The 14,444-nt window shown below is 44.1% G+C and overlaps 2 protein-coding genes across 4 annotated transcripts in view; one reads left to right on the forward strand and one right to left on the reverse strand.

The window, feature by feature from the left end:
• The window catches only part of Shmt (serine hydroxymethyl transferase), a 16,657-nt gene extending 14,185 nt beyond the window's left edge, over nucleotides 1-2,472 (forward strand). For both annotated transcript variants that reach the window (XM_050176679.3, XM_050176680.3), the window contains exon 8: nucleotides 1,758-2,472. In XM_050176679.3, the coding sequence (XP_050032636.1) occupies nucleotides 1,758-1,924 (167 nt within the window). In that variant the 3' untranslated portion in view covers nucleotides 1,925-2,472. The remainder of the gene's footprint in view (nucleotides 1-1,757) is intronic.
• On the reverse strand, nucleotides 2,394-14,379 carry Cluap1 (clusterin associated protein 1). 2 transcript variants are annotated; one of them, XM_050176682.2, is made up of 11 exons: nucleotides 14,221-14,379; nucleotides 14,014-14,125; nucleotides 13,870-13,954; nucleotides 11,442-11,630; nucleotides 11,229-11,324; nucleotides 9,768-9,851; nucleotides 8,886-9,019; nucleotides 7,288-7,429; nucleotides 6,760-6,856; nucleotides 5,422-5,483; nucleotides 2,394-3,137 (listed from the first exon to the last, which is right to left on the reverse strand). In XM_050176682.2, exons 1-11 carry the CDS (start codon nucleotides 14,240-14,242, stop codon nucleotides 2,973-2,975), a joined length of 1,188 nt encoding a protein of 395 aa, XP_050032639.1. In that variant the 5' UTR covers nucleotides 14,243-14,379; the 3' UTR covers nucleotides 2,394-2,972. The 2 variants fall into 2 exon arrangements, with proteins under 2 accessions (XP_050032639.1, XP_050032638.1); XM_050176681.2 differs by having other exon boundaries at nucleotides 14,014-14,379.
• Between the last annotated feature and the right edge of the window lie 65 nt (nucleotides 14,380-14,444).

The raw sequence follows: 14,444 nt of genomic DNA on the forward strand, positions 1-14,444 counted from the left end.
GGATGCTGGAAATTGCAGTGCGATATTAAAGAATTCAACGTTTTAGCACTCAGACTGCATGGTTGAGGCTGGTCCGGAAAGAACGAAAGCCCTCGGTGCCATTTATTAGTTAACTGTACGTGTCCTCCTGTAAGCTGGCAAAATTTAAGTGCATTGGGTGCAGGAGGATATTTCTATTTGACTTTTCTTTATGTCGCCGTTGAACCGTACAGCAGTTAGGCAACACTGAGTGGTGACGAAACGATTGCCACTCCCGCAAATGGCTCCCTCGGGTAGCTGAAGCCGATCTCAAAGGCCATGCTTTTGTGTACTGCAAACACTGGAAGCGACTGGAGGAGCTAGAAGTACGGCATGTCTGCCATTTGTCGTTGTGTTTTTGCGTATGTGTCTCAGTGTTTTGCTGCTTCTATTCATCGCTCATTTAAAGGAACTGCGGGCACAATTCTTTGCCGACACCTTTGCCGCACGCAGCATTGGGATCTATCAGAGCGTGTGAAGCAAAGCACCTAATGTGGTCTCAAACTGTTTCAAAACAGATGACACAGCCAAATGGGGCCACTGTCAGTGGGAGGGGTTTAGAGGCAGCAATTTTAAAAGGAAATTTGAAGTTAGAATGTGCACTGAGAGCACTGTCTTTTGTGAATATTCAGACAACTATGTCATAGCGCCTTTAAGAGAAAAAAATAAAGTTCAGCAGGTCTGATAACTGGTGGTCTATTAGAGTTACAGCATGGGTGCCTTCGGTTTGCCAGTGATATTGTTCTATTCAGCAACAATGCAGATGAGTTACAACCAATGATTGAGGACCTTAACAGGGAGAGTGTAAGAGTGGGGTTGAAGATTAATATGCAGAAGACAAAGATAATAATGAATAGCCAGGCAAAGGAACAAGAGTTCAGGATCGCCAGTCAGCCTCTAGAATCTGTGAAGGAGTACGTTTACCTAGGTCAATTAATCACGGGAAACCCTGATCATGAGAAGGAAATTCATAGAAGAATAAAAATTGGTTGGATCGCATACGGCAGGCATTGTCAGCTCCTGACTAGAAGCTTACCATTATCATTGAGAAGGAAGGTGTACAATCAGTGCATTTTACCGGTGCTGACATATGGGGCAGAGACTTGGAGACTGACAAAGAAGCTTGAGAACAAGTTAAGGACCGCGCAAAGAGCGATGGAACGAAGATTGCTGGGCATAACGTTAAGAGACAGAAAGAGAGCAGTTTGGATCAGAGAGCAAATGGGTATAGACGATTTTCTAATTGACATCAAGAGAAAAAAAAATGGAGCTGGGCAGGTCATTTAATGCGCCGGTTAGGTAACTGTTGGACCATTAAGGTTACAGAATGGGTACCAAGAGAAGGGAAACGCAGTCGAGGACGCCAGTAGACTAGGTGCAGCGATGAAATGAGGAAATTTGTGGCGCTAGTTGGAATCATTTGGCACAGGGCAGGGCTAATTGGAGATCGCAGGGAGAGGCCTTCATCCTGCAGTGGGCATAAAACAGGCTGCTGCTGCTGCTGCTGCTGCTGCTGCTGCTGCTGCTGCTGCTGCTGATGATGATGATGATGATGGGTGCCTAGATGAGGAAAGTGCAGTCGAGGACAACAGAGAATTGGGTGGTGTGATGAAATTAAGGAATTTGCAAGCACAACTTGGAATCGGCTAACTAAAGACAGGGGTGATTGGGAATCACTGGCCTTCATCCTACAGTGATCAAAGTAAGCCGATGATCATGACCTTTTCGTGGGTTTTCAGGACTGGCCTTCGCCCTGGAAGTCAAGGCCAACTCGGGACCAACCCTGAAGGACTTTAAGGCAAAGCTCGAAACGGATCCGGTCTATGTGGAGCGGATGAACAAGCTCCGCGAGGAAGTGGAAGCCTTTGCACTCACTTTCTTCATGCCCGGCTACATGGATGTCTGAGCAGAGACAACGTTCGTCGCTCATTCCGCATTTGTTCCAACGTACCCGTCTGTATGTTACCTTGTTTTCGTCACCAAGCGTGCTTCGAAATTATTGTACAGTAGGATTGCAAACCAAGGCTGCTGTGTGACACTAAGGCTGAAGGAGATGTTTTCCTGTATATATTTGCAACGTCCTCATTTGGTGTTTACTGCAAGAATTCTTTTCACATCTAGCGCTGGATTTCTGCAGGTGTGCGTTGACAAAAGTTGACATCGTATCCGTTCACGCACAAAAGCCAATACTTGAGTTATTGGTACCCAACGTACTGCAATACACAAGTTGCCACAACGATTTTAGACAAATTCACGAGGTTTTTTTTAAACTGCCATTGTCAGCAGCTGTGCGGCAATACGTTTGGGCCGGCAAGTTATTGTGCTCTCATCGTACCAAGCCCTGTTGACTGTTTTGTTGTGCAAGTGAGAGTTGGTGAGAGTATGTGTCAAATTGTTTATTTTTGCTACGGAACAAAATAAATACTTCATTTTCTTCCACACGGAAGGCTCTGGGTCAGTGCCAATTGCCTCTCTTTCGCTTTGCGCTCTAGGTATTGGCTTATAGATGTATAGTTTAGCGTCCGAGGCAACATCCAAGCTACGAGAGGTGCTGCAGTATGGAAGGTGATTGGGGCACTGAACCAACATGGTTATGGTGTCAAGCAAAGAAACACGCATAGCGCAAAAGCCATCACTCATTGCTCTATGCATGTGCTAGCCACGAGAGTGATTGAGACAGGCACGCACAATGCTTGCCAAGTTCAATGCAATAGCACACCTTAATCTTGAATTTCTCTGCCTCAAGATGGCTGAACACACTGTTGCAATGTTAACTTGTTTATATTATATACAAAGCCTTTGCTTGCTTGTAACTAATCAGCATGCACGTTTGTGTGATCTAACTTTCAAACTCTTGGACTAGGTATAATTGGTCATGATGTATGGCTAGCACGTAGTGGACCTGTGTAATGTAAATGTCTCTGGAATGTACCGTCCCTTGTATCATGAGCGCATCAAAAGTCGTTGTCGCTGTCAATGAACTGCGACTGGGAACGCCTGTTGGGAGGCTTGATCCCGCCCATGGCTTCAAGGTCCAGCTCGAGGTCGTCGTCCGAGGAGCCGTCGTCGGATCCCTCGTCCTCGCCTTCGAGGTCAAGGTCAGAGTCCGAGTCGAGCACCTGTGGCAAAAAGAAGGAGCGTTTCACCTACACTCAACGACAGTCATCGGCGCCCCTTCGCCGAACGCACTTCTTTTGCAGCCCTGATGACCAGGAGACACAAGGACTTCTGATTGGACAAGGTGATCAGGCGCTACCTCGTGTGTTTGCATGAGAGACACATATGCGGTCACACAATATGCGAGATGGTGCTGACACTCTTCTAACAGCAGTGTACAGAGAAGCTTGGAATGGTTCTATGGTAGAGTGCTCGCAATTTGGATGCAGAGAGCTCTCTGCGGCAATAATGAGTTTTAGCTTGTCTGCAAACTCCTTATCATTTATAAATGGCTGAGTTATTGGAGCCGGGGACAGCAGTAGCAAAGCTGGTAGCGACATCTTGTGGCGTTTTGTTGAACTACAATGCATTTGAAGAATATTCGTGTCGCGTCATTGTTATCATCGAAGGAAAATCATAAAAGGACTGCACTTTAACAATCATGTCACTACCAATGCTTTACACCACCAGTTAAGTAGAATATGGTTAGTCACTGCTTCATCAGATGTCGCTACCGCCGTTGTTGTTGCCATACACTTCTCCAGTAGTATGGTGTTCCCCCAAATGCTAACATGTTTATTCTTTCTAATATCTTTAATATTGCTTACTGTGGCCTCCGAGATGCATGCACAGGTGCTAGCACTCGTAGAGTCTGAATGGCGTGCAAGGCCGCTTACAAGTTACCAAGAGTGAATACTACACAATAAACCAGTGGTTAGCACATCCAGCTTCCAAGTTCATGTTGCTTCTTATGCGCGAGTTTGACGTCCAGTGGCACTGAGGGGCAAAGTCTTGTTCTCCTTAAACATTTGGTGAGAGCATGAGAGGGTGAGCTGATGACAGTGACGGTTCAATGATGGCCCAGCGACAACAGCAAACGGAAAGGATCAGCTGACACAGGAAACCAAGTTTCAAGTTCTTAAGTACTGTCGCAGTAACTTGTAGTTCTAATGCCACTTACCTACAAGCACGTACCTACACGGAAATTACTGTAGGGGTGTTCTACACCGTCAGGAAATTGGTATAAAGGCCAAACTGTAAAGTGTCATATTTTGGTGTCCCTCCCCCAAAGAAGAGTGGGCGAACATTCAGAGACCATGGTGGCAACACGAAATCGCCCATTCGTCATTTTCACTGAAAGATATCTTCTGTGTACTGCAGCATTAATCAGCCTGCCTCTCAGTGACAAGATTGTAACACATGCACAAGGCCAAGCAAAAGCCCAAGACCTTGCAGCATTGTCCCAAGATCACAGTGTTTACCCTCTCCCTCTTTCTATTACCCCTTACCCACTGTGTAGGGCAGCAAACTACTATATGCTTGTCTGGTTGGCCTCCTTACCTTTCCTCTTTTTGCTTTCTCTACCTATATCAAGAGCTCAGCTTGGAACAAAAGTTGTGACGTGCAGATGGCATTCGCCTGGCTTGATTTAGTGTGCTGCACAGGAAAATCTATTAAGTATTGTGTTTAATACATGGCCTCATAGGAAAAGCAGCACATAGACTGGATGCAGAGGGTAAGAACCAGGCACAACGAAGTGCTCAACTACCAACCATTGCTTTTCATTGCTTGTCCACTCTTTATATGCATGTGGCGATTCAGTTTCAGTTTGACTGGTAAAGTGTATCAGAGAGCTGAATAGAAGATGAAAACTGTATGTGTGTGGCCGTCACCGCCTTCGATTTGGCGCTTGTGGTTTCAGATCCCGTGTGATGGACAGTCGCACCGGGCAGACGTGACCAGGCACAGTAGTGATGAACGACGTCTGTCACTACTGACGGCAGGCCATGAGGAGCGCCTCCTGCAGCTTCCAACAATGTGCTGATATTGCGAATTGGAGAAGAACGAATTGGCATGCTGCCTGGTGCCTGTGCTTCTCTCAATGGCACAAGCGAGTGGTCGACAACTTCACACACTGAGACTGCGTGCAGTGCACTCTGTGGCGTAAACAAATTTTGTGTCATGGACATTTTTTATTGTTTGACTGAGGCTGACTTAGTTGCTTCGTGTTTGTTGATAGTTACGTTCACACTATGTGCGTCTGTAATTAGTACATGTATAATTGTGCCGCATTCACTGTCGCAAAGTTTTTTTTTTGCATTCTATCTTCCTAACTGCAGATCTGAGATCCTGGGGCCCATGCTTCCTATCACAATATGTGAACTGTACACGCAACTGCAACCACAAAGGGAACGTGCAGCAGTTGCAATCATGTGACCTAACCTAACCTAGATGTGTTTGACATACCTTGTCGCCACCTGCCATGGAGCCAAACAGCAGTCTCCCAGCCGCAGCCTGGCTTTCGGAATCTGCATGGCCAAACGTTTGGCATTCAGCACATCTTTTACCTCCCTTGCCCACATTGCAGGCAGAATTAACTTGGGTTTCTTTTGAATGGCATCGTGAATGTCTCCAGCAGTCTATCACGACCAAGTTTCGTCTTCTAAATTAAGCTTCGTGGCACCACTCTGCGGACGCTGCATACAGTTGGACCTCATTATATGAAGCCGGATCTCGCACAACAATACATTTCTTATACCCAATATTTGTTATAAGCATATATTTGCTATACACTGGTATCGGCATGAAAAAGTTTGTTTGCTTCATTACATTCGTGGTCGTTACATTAATATTTGACTGTACAATGAAATTGAGTAACGCATGCTAAAAGTAATATGAACACGAAAAGCAGTTTTTGTGTTAAATACTAGATCTCGTGATTATACTCCTATCTTTTTTTTTCTTTCTTTTTTCATAGAACTAATTTTTCAAATGTTACCTGTGACAGATGGTGCAGTTCCACGTCTCAGGGTGGCTCAAGGTGGACATGCCACAACAAATTAGACTGTTTGCTAATTAACATGTGTTAACTAATATTTGAATTGTTCATTTCAGTGCATATTTGACATATGCATTTAGCAGGAATCTCCAAGATACACAACACTTCCAAGATATCTGTCCCGAAGATGCAATAAACATATTGGCATTCTAGTTTTCTACCACAGTGTATGAGAAGGGCTTTTGGGAGCAAAGCTTTTAACTAAACCAACAAAATTAATGTACTTTTACCAAGATTTTGGAATGGGTACTTTGATGCTATTGGTCTTGTCATGATTTACTGCCGAGCTTCTCTTGCGCATTCCAGCTCAAGCCCAGAAAGTTTGTAATTGAGAAGATAATTGACCAAGCTCTGCAAATTGGCTAATTCAACACTAAATAAATAATTCAACTTTGTGAAAGCACTCCATGACTTGTCTCGGCAGTGTTTGCCTCATGAAGGCGATCCACACCTGGAGTAGAATGGAATTTTACTATGTGACAAAAGAAAAAAAATAACATCAAGTATATTACTTGAGTTAGCACAAAAAACCCTGTCGCGATGGGCCAATGGAAGCACTTTTTGTCCTCATGATTCATTAAACCTGGCATCAGTAATGCAGCATGTAAATGCCACAAGAGGTTACTTTAGAAAGAGAGTGCAAGGGAAAATTTTATTTGGGTAATGTTTTCTCAAGCAGTTGACGATGTGTATTCACGTCTCGCTTACTGCCCTAGTCATGACTGAATCGTAAAACAGCTCTTTACCTGTGGCACCCAGTCCTAAAGTGTCACCATACTCTTGATTGCTAACCAATTTGTGGTTGCTCTCCCGTGTTGCCGTTTTGATCCTCTGTTCACGTACCTGCAGAATGACAAGACTTCGTCACTCCATGATTTGCACTCGTAATGCCAAAACCACTTCACGGAAGAGCGATTAAAACAGTCAAAGCAACACCCTATTATCGAGATAACCTGCATAAGAACTTCTTTGCAGATTCTCTTTCTTTTTTCATGGCTTCAATAGTTAGCCAATTGTTAGATTAGTAGCAGTTAGACTGATAAATCATTCTTTATTAAAAACGATTAAAACAGCAAGCAATTAGATTGCTAAACATCGTTCCTCATTTCTTTACATGAATAGCCCATTAATACAATTATCCGTCCTCAACAAAATGACATGTTTTTTGTGGCCAGTGCATTTTAGAGCGACAACGACATTCCCATGTCTAAAGAAAAGGCGCAATTTTTACAGGTGTGTTCCGTCTCTTCGGGAAGGATTCAAAACGCACTCACAGCAAACTCCATCTTCTGTGCTTTTTCGAGCTCCTCGAGTTGTTCCTCCAGATAGGCCAGGCATCGTATCTTGACTATGTACGCCGCGTAGACTTGGGACAATTCCTCCTCGATTCTCTCGTACTCGTCCATGAATGCAGGTCTTCCAAGACGCACGGACAGAGAAAAATAAAGGTGAAGAAAATGGGCTTATTCTGTCCACCCTATAAGAAAATTTGCATGTAAAAACAATTTTGCTTCTGGAGCGGTTTGCAGATACACCTCTCAAGATTAGAGGAAAAACCACACTTGCCTCCTCCGAAGTGCCTTGCCACAAGAGCAGTGTCTTTCTCGTTAAACAGGTAAACGCCAAACACTATTCTACACCAAAGAAAACTAAAACGTGTTCACCCTTAATTCTGGCCATAAAGAGTGCATTCATGTAAAAAAAATATGAAATTTTATTTCCTACAACTTAATCAGTATGGTAATTAATTAATCAGTAGTTGGTTCGCCAAGCTATTCACAATCGGAACTATTGCTTCAGCATCGCGCAAACGCGGGTTTTGCGTACCGTCTCCTGCATTTTGGCGTACCAAACACAGCATATTAAAAATTATATGTTGGGCCGATTATGAAGCAATATACCACATCACAGGAGCTACTACAGTATTTTTCCACTGTCGGTGGCAGAACCATTGTATTAAATTAATTTTCCCACCTGCAAACATGCTTTCTTCAGTAAAGGTGATCAGTGGCATAGCCAGTATTGTTTCTTTTTTTTTTTCCAGGGGGGATAGGGTCTATGTGCCTGGTGTGCTGCTCCCTGCTACGAAAGTGAAAGTGATGCTTCAGAGCCCTTGAAGCACTAATTATTCTATCATTCAGCTTTACCATGTCCCTCGCAGAACGGACATTAAGCGGCAGCACAAAGAGCTGCTTTTTCAGGCCGCAGTGTCAGAGAGCGACTACTAAAAAAATGTGGTGATGGCAACGTGTCCCATCTGGAACGGTCACCCGGAGAAAAGCCAGAAGCGCACAGCCTACAACAATGCCCAGAAGTGGCCGCACGACCAGGAAGGTGGAACACGCAACCCACATCGGCAGAGTTTGTGCAGAATACTTGAATGTGTGCCGACTACAGCGGAGACCATGAAAGTGCTAAGGCCTGATGTAGTTCAAAGCGTTTGAAACAATCCGGGCAACGCAAAGGAACGGCACAGGATACAGTGGAGTGCTTGCAAATTCTCGGGTAGATTACGGGCAGTGGAAGAACAGACACCTAGGACTTCCGAAGGGCATGAGAGCCACCTTGCACACCTTTGCTGTCTTTGATGCATAAGTTGCTCACATTTACGTACAAACATACGTGAATTCCTCGTCTTCGGAATGAATATGGCTGCTTAATCTAGAGTCTCTCTGCAGGAAATCTTCTTGCTTGGATTCATATTTTTTTATATGCGTCTAGCCTATGCGCCCCATTTCTACTTCAATTGTATTGAGCATAAAAAAAATTGTGTGCTTGTATTTAAAGGAGTACAGTAACCACAGAAGTATCATAGAAGACGAGGCACACATGGTAGCACACAAAAACTGTATGTTAACTTGCCGAGACCAACCTGACTGCCTGGAGTGTGGCGAGCCTCTTCTGGTTTCGCTCTAGTTCGGCTTTCTTTTTCTCAATCTTGGCTTCGAGGTTGGCTTCGTCGGATGCCACAGATTCAATCCGACGCTGGAGCTCACTTGTTTGCTCCTGAACAGCAAGCACAAGAGTAAAGGGAAAAGAGGAGAGGGAGTGGCGGTAAGAGAATGTTTAGTCACATAGTGCCCATTTAGTGTCCATTATGAACCTGTGACATCTTTATTTGCTACCGAGTTCCTATTGCAGTACCGTCAGAGTGTTTTTGTTGCTGAAGCACATGCATTCACATACTAGCACAGCCATCGCGGTTAACAGATGCAAACACGTGAAACAGCACGAGTGGCTTGTTTCTGCAAGAAGCGCTCAATGCCCGTACGACCACTGATTATACTTCAACAGCGCGGCAGCTCCTGCTGATTTCCTAAATGCAGTGTTGCAAGGAGAAATACGAGAATGGTGTGGAGAAGTGCACAATAACTGTTAAACCCCTTATGAGGTCTTGACAAGCTCAACTCGTCATGACTGATCGTCGCCTGTGGTGCCTGAGATCGTCGGTCACTAGGGTGCCAGTATTGGGCCAACTAGCTTGGCCAATTTCACAGCTTCCATGGGTTGCGAGAAATCAGTGGCCATCCCTGTCTGTCTGGGCATTCATCCAAGAGCCCTTGGAATAACTTTTGAGTCGACTTTGACATTTATTTTCTTTTTCTCTTTCCAGTACACAAATACCACTTTGAGCTTGTCTCATGCATGCACTGATTCGACGTGACACACATATATTGCATATTAGTCACGGCGGTCACGCCTGCAGCAAGCACAAAGTGGGAGACGTCGCCAGTGGCTGGCATAGCGGACTCACGACTACAGCCTTGATGGCATCCTGGAGGCACTTTTCAATGTCCGTTATTTCCAGCTGCTTGGATAGAGTAGCACTTCGGATTTCCTGAGAGAAACAAAAACGAATGAAACAAATGGAGATGAAGGCCATGGTGCGAAGTCAAAATTGTGGCAGTTAAGGCTGCAGTCATTTCTTAAACCCTCTGACTCCCGAGTTCTTTCGTAAAAAAGTGTAAACAAATTTACAGTTCTCTTTTATTATTCCAGCCAATTATTTCACATTATATTTGGGTTTGCTAAATATATTACACACGTGGTTTATCTGTTGTATTCACCTGAAATATTAACAGAGGATATGTGCCCTGAAAGAGAGACTTTTCCTCGGTGCACGGTTAAGGTGTGAATGTAATTATCTGGCCATAGCATAACAAAAGTAACTGAAAGCATTGAGAAATGTGTTCAAATGCTGAAGCTGAAATGCGTGAAGCAAACTGAGTCAACAAGCGTGGCTCGTCTACGGCTGGCAAAGCAGAAGCAGCTGTGGCCTGTACAAGTGCATCTTGTCTTTTGCGATGTATACAAAAAGCCAAGATTAGTACATGTCAGGCTTGGGCATGATAGGCTTAAGAGTGAGCACGAGTCATTGGAAAACCAGAATCCACGATTGCAGTTACCAAAGTGGCATTCTCATAAAATGCCGAGACATGATGTTCATTTGGTTGCCCATGTCCCTTGCCTCCCATGAGCAGAACTGATAACATCCACGCAAGCTGGATTTTCACTTTCTGCCAGGTTTTCCCTTCCATTTCCCTTTAATAGACAAGCCTAGTCGCAGAGTGCAGCCCATATCTACACGGTGCATTTCTCTCAGTTGAATCAAGCTACGAATTTTCGCTTTCACTATTATCCCCTTCGGATATGCCTATTAATTCTGCCCGTTGAAAATTGAGCTTCACCACATTTCCTGCATCTTCATAATCATGAAAACTACGGCTGCAGAAAAAGTTTAAGAATTTTCAATTCTTCAGCGAGTTTTGTCAAGTACTGAATGTGAGCACCATGCGAGAAATCTCTACAGGACAGTCGGATGCAAGAACATCGACCTTTTTATGTCTAGCAAATACTTGGAAAGCGCCTATCCACCTACTTGAAAAAAATATTTCTTATGCAAAACATTGCCGAAAACAGTGAAAGAAGTGAACTTGCTACGTGACGACATTCTAACACCGAGAGCAAACACCCAGCCGTCTACCATCAACTCATTTTACTGAAATACTTCACACATATTATTCAGACTTGCAGTACAGAACCAATTAGAAGTGCTCCAAGACACATGCGGCATGTTTAAATATTATTTTCATGGTGCTTTTGATGCGCTCTCTTGTATAACTGTGCACAACAGCGCCCGAAGGGGTTATGGCGCTGGATTATACCAGCACACAACCTATCGTAATCTCTGCCATCACGACAGCAGGCTACGCACCTTCAGTTCTGCTTCCTTGGCGAGCCGGTCGTAGAGCACGGCACCCTGCTGTGTTATTTCAGAGGCCAGCTGTCGGGTCATCTTGAGGTCAGAAAACTGCAAATCGGCAACATTGGTGCCCGTGAGTTTTCACGTTGATCCGAATCCCCGCGAAAAAGTACTGGTGCTGTAGAAATCAAAGCAAGTTTGCCCTGAATGCGGCCAGCTGCGTACCTTGGACGCAGCGTCATAGTTTTGGTAAGGCACAGCAACTGCCTGATCACCGCCACTCAACTCTTCGTCCCCGGCCTTAGCCCGCATGGCATCGTACAACAGTGCAGTGATCTTTAGGAGCTCCTTCACGGCATAACCGTCTGCCATGTAGAGCTTGCGGGTGTTCAGTTTTAGATGTGCTTTCGTGGCCTGCAAGTAAGAGGAGAAATACATCAAAAATAGTACAAAAACTCAATGCCAAACAAACAAATTCTTTTTGTTCATTTGCTCTTCAAGAACATGGCTCATCAGGCTGTTGGTGCAAGTACAGTAAGTGATAGAAACTAATGCTTGCCAAAGCATGACAGCTTTGTAGAGTTAAAGTGTTAATTAAAATATATGAAATATGTGACTTCTATGTGCTTCAGCCTATGCATGCAGTTAACTAAGATGAAAACTGGTGAAAGGTATGCATACACAAGAAACAAGGAGCAGACGGAGACGATGCTGGACTGTACAGCAACTGCACTGTAGTGTTGACATAAACCCACAAGGTTTCAGCAAGTGCACGTGCCAGCACAAAGTAACACTGTAATCACTGCGAGCTACACACATTACCACTCAGCCTTGTTTCTTGTGTTTCTTTCGCTGGTTTTTCATCTTAGTTGGCCATGTATCAACTTGCCCGGCCAGCACTTAGCCTTAATGCACGCAGTTACCACACTGTCCTAGTTAACACCATAGTTAACGCCTTCTACACATCAGTCGGCGCCAGCTGCCTTGATAAAATTTTGATGAGAAATGCTTGTTGCATGAATGAACATACTTACGACAGCAGGGCTATGTGTTTTAACACATATATATAGGCACTGGATTCTCAAGCTTTTCATACTGAGAGCAGCACCAAATCACATAGCCTCTCGAACGGAGGAATCGTATCCTGTGTGCCGTGTTGCATATGTTCACAATGCCCTTAAGCCATCAATCATCTTGACGCATGTGTTATCACATTCTGCATGTAATATAGTACAACTATATATGTGCTGCATGCATGAAAACGCTCCTGCAGGAATCGGGTGAGGCTCCTCTTATCAAGTTCAAGTAAGCCACAAAACCAGCACACATCGGTTGCTGTTCAGAATGTCATCTCCATTTCCATCACAGTCCGAGCGGCCGGCGTTGGCAGGTCTTACAGAACGCTGAAACAGCCATAACACCATCTGGCCAGTGCTGCGGTGCCTATGTACAGAACGTGCCACGTAAAATACTTCAGTGTCTGCACATTCTTGCAAGTTATCAAGTACAATTAATTACTTTGCAAAAATGTATATGTCTGTCCCACTGAGTTTACTGATTCAGTGGCATATATATTGCATTTTAAATGCGGTGCACTGAAGCTTCGGTTACAGGTGCACATCACTTCCAAAACAAGGACGTATGGTAGCTACCGCTGACTGGCTCAAGGCAATGCTGACCTATTCAACGAGTGGTGAAGTTTAGCAAGTAATGCAATGCCACCAATTTTGTTATGTATAGCTGATAGCCTCAGTGGATGTGGAGCCGAGTGGTAGTGTTTTACCTCTGTGTATACTGTGATCAACTGCTTATCCCTGTGCAAGTTTAGCCCCGTAGGTTGAAAGGAGATGCTCAGGTGGAACAACTGCCAGCATATGCCTCTACAAGGTTAGATCCACTCATAGCTAGCACTGCCGACCTCCCCCTCTATGGCAATAAAAGTAGTGCTGGTCACCGTGGACGTGCCCAGAGCAGAGTAGTGATCACATATTTACATATATCACTTACAAATGCATTGTATGCAATGTGAATATATATATATATATATATATATATATATATATATATATGTATGTATGTATATGTGTGTGTGTGTGTGTGTGTGTGTGCGTACAAAGAACTTGAGCAATGCTACAAGGTCAATAGAACAAGTATTTAATTTCAACAGTTTTGTCCAGTGGACCGATCTTCATCAGGGTTAATGATGAAGATCGGTCCACATGTCGAAAGTGTTGAAAAAAATACCTGTTCTGTCTACCTTGTAGCCTCGCTCACGTTCTTTACGTTTGAAAGGTAGCCTGAAGAATATATATAAATATATGTATATATATATATATATATATATATATATATATATATATATATATATATATATATATATATATAACCCGCGAAATAAGCAATTACGGAAGCGGGCTTCGCCGCACAACGACTGACATTGTGGAGAAACCTGATTTCGAGGATATGTAACACACGTGCAGACATTTGTCAAAACCTTGAAAAAAATATTAAAAAGAAGAACGTATCTAGTAAAACAACCGAGTGACACTTGTTGAGCACGCAAATATGCGGATTAGTCTGATTTCGCCGTGCATATGTTCGACCGGTGTAGCTAGGTTATACGCGGGCGAACATAAAGGGAGGGCCGGATTACCATTGTATGGGCGATAGATTTGATGAACACCACTCTGTCCTGCTCCGTGTCAATGTCGGGTGGCACTTCGATGTCGGGGTCGTACCTGCGTGACAGACAGCGCTCAGGAATGTGGCATGTCGTGTAGCGCGCACGCATGCTTACCTGCTGATAAGCCAGCGCAGAATTTCAGCTACAAGGGGGAAATTTGGCGTCCGAAAGTTTTCCAACGAAATCAACCTTGGGTAGCCAAGCGCCCTAGTCATCTCCGTGAAATCTGAAAATTCAACAAGTCGCTCGTGGTAGTAAATCATGATATATATAAGGTGATGGTGGGACAGTGCATCAATTATCTTGCAACGACTATCTTACTTCTGAGCTCTCGGTAAGACATTGTTATCTATGCACGCTGTATTTGAAACCACTTTTCACCAGGCTAGACTGCACTAGAATTGTAACTAAGCTGCTCAGTTTTACTTATTTTTCACTGCAATTCGGCCTACAAACATCGCTTTCCCTCAATCGGCATATTCCCGCTGTTTGTATGCTGTCGCCATGGCAACGAGTTAAAAGATAAGAATGTAAAAATTAGCTTT

Source organism: Dermacentor andersoni, chromosome 8 (genome assembly GCF_023375885.2).
Source record: "Dermacentor andersoni chromosome 8, qqDerAnde1_hic_scaffold, whole genome shotgun sequence".
NCBI lineage: Eukaryota > Metazoa > Arthropoda > Arachnida > Ixodida > Ixodidae > Dermacentor > Dermacentor andersoni.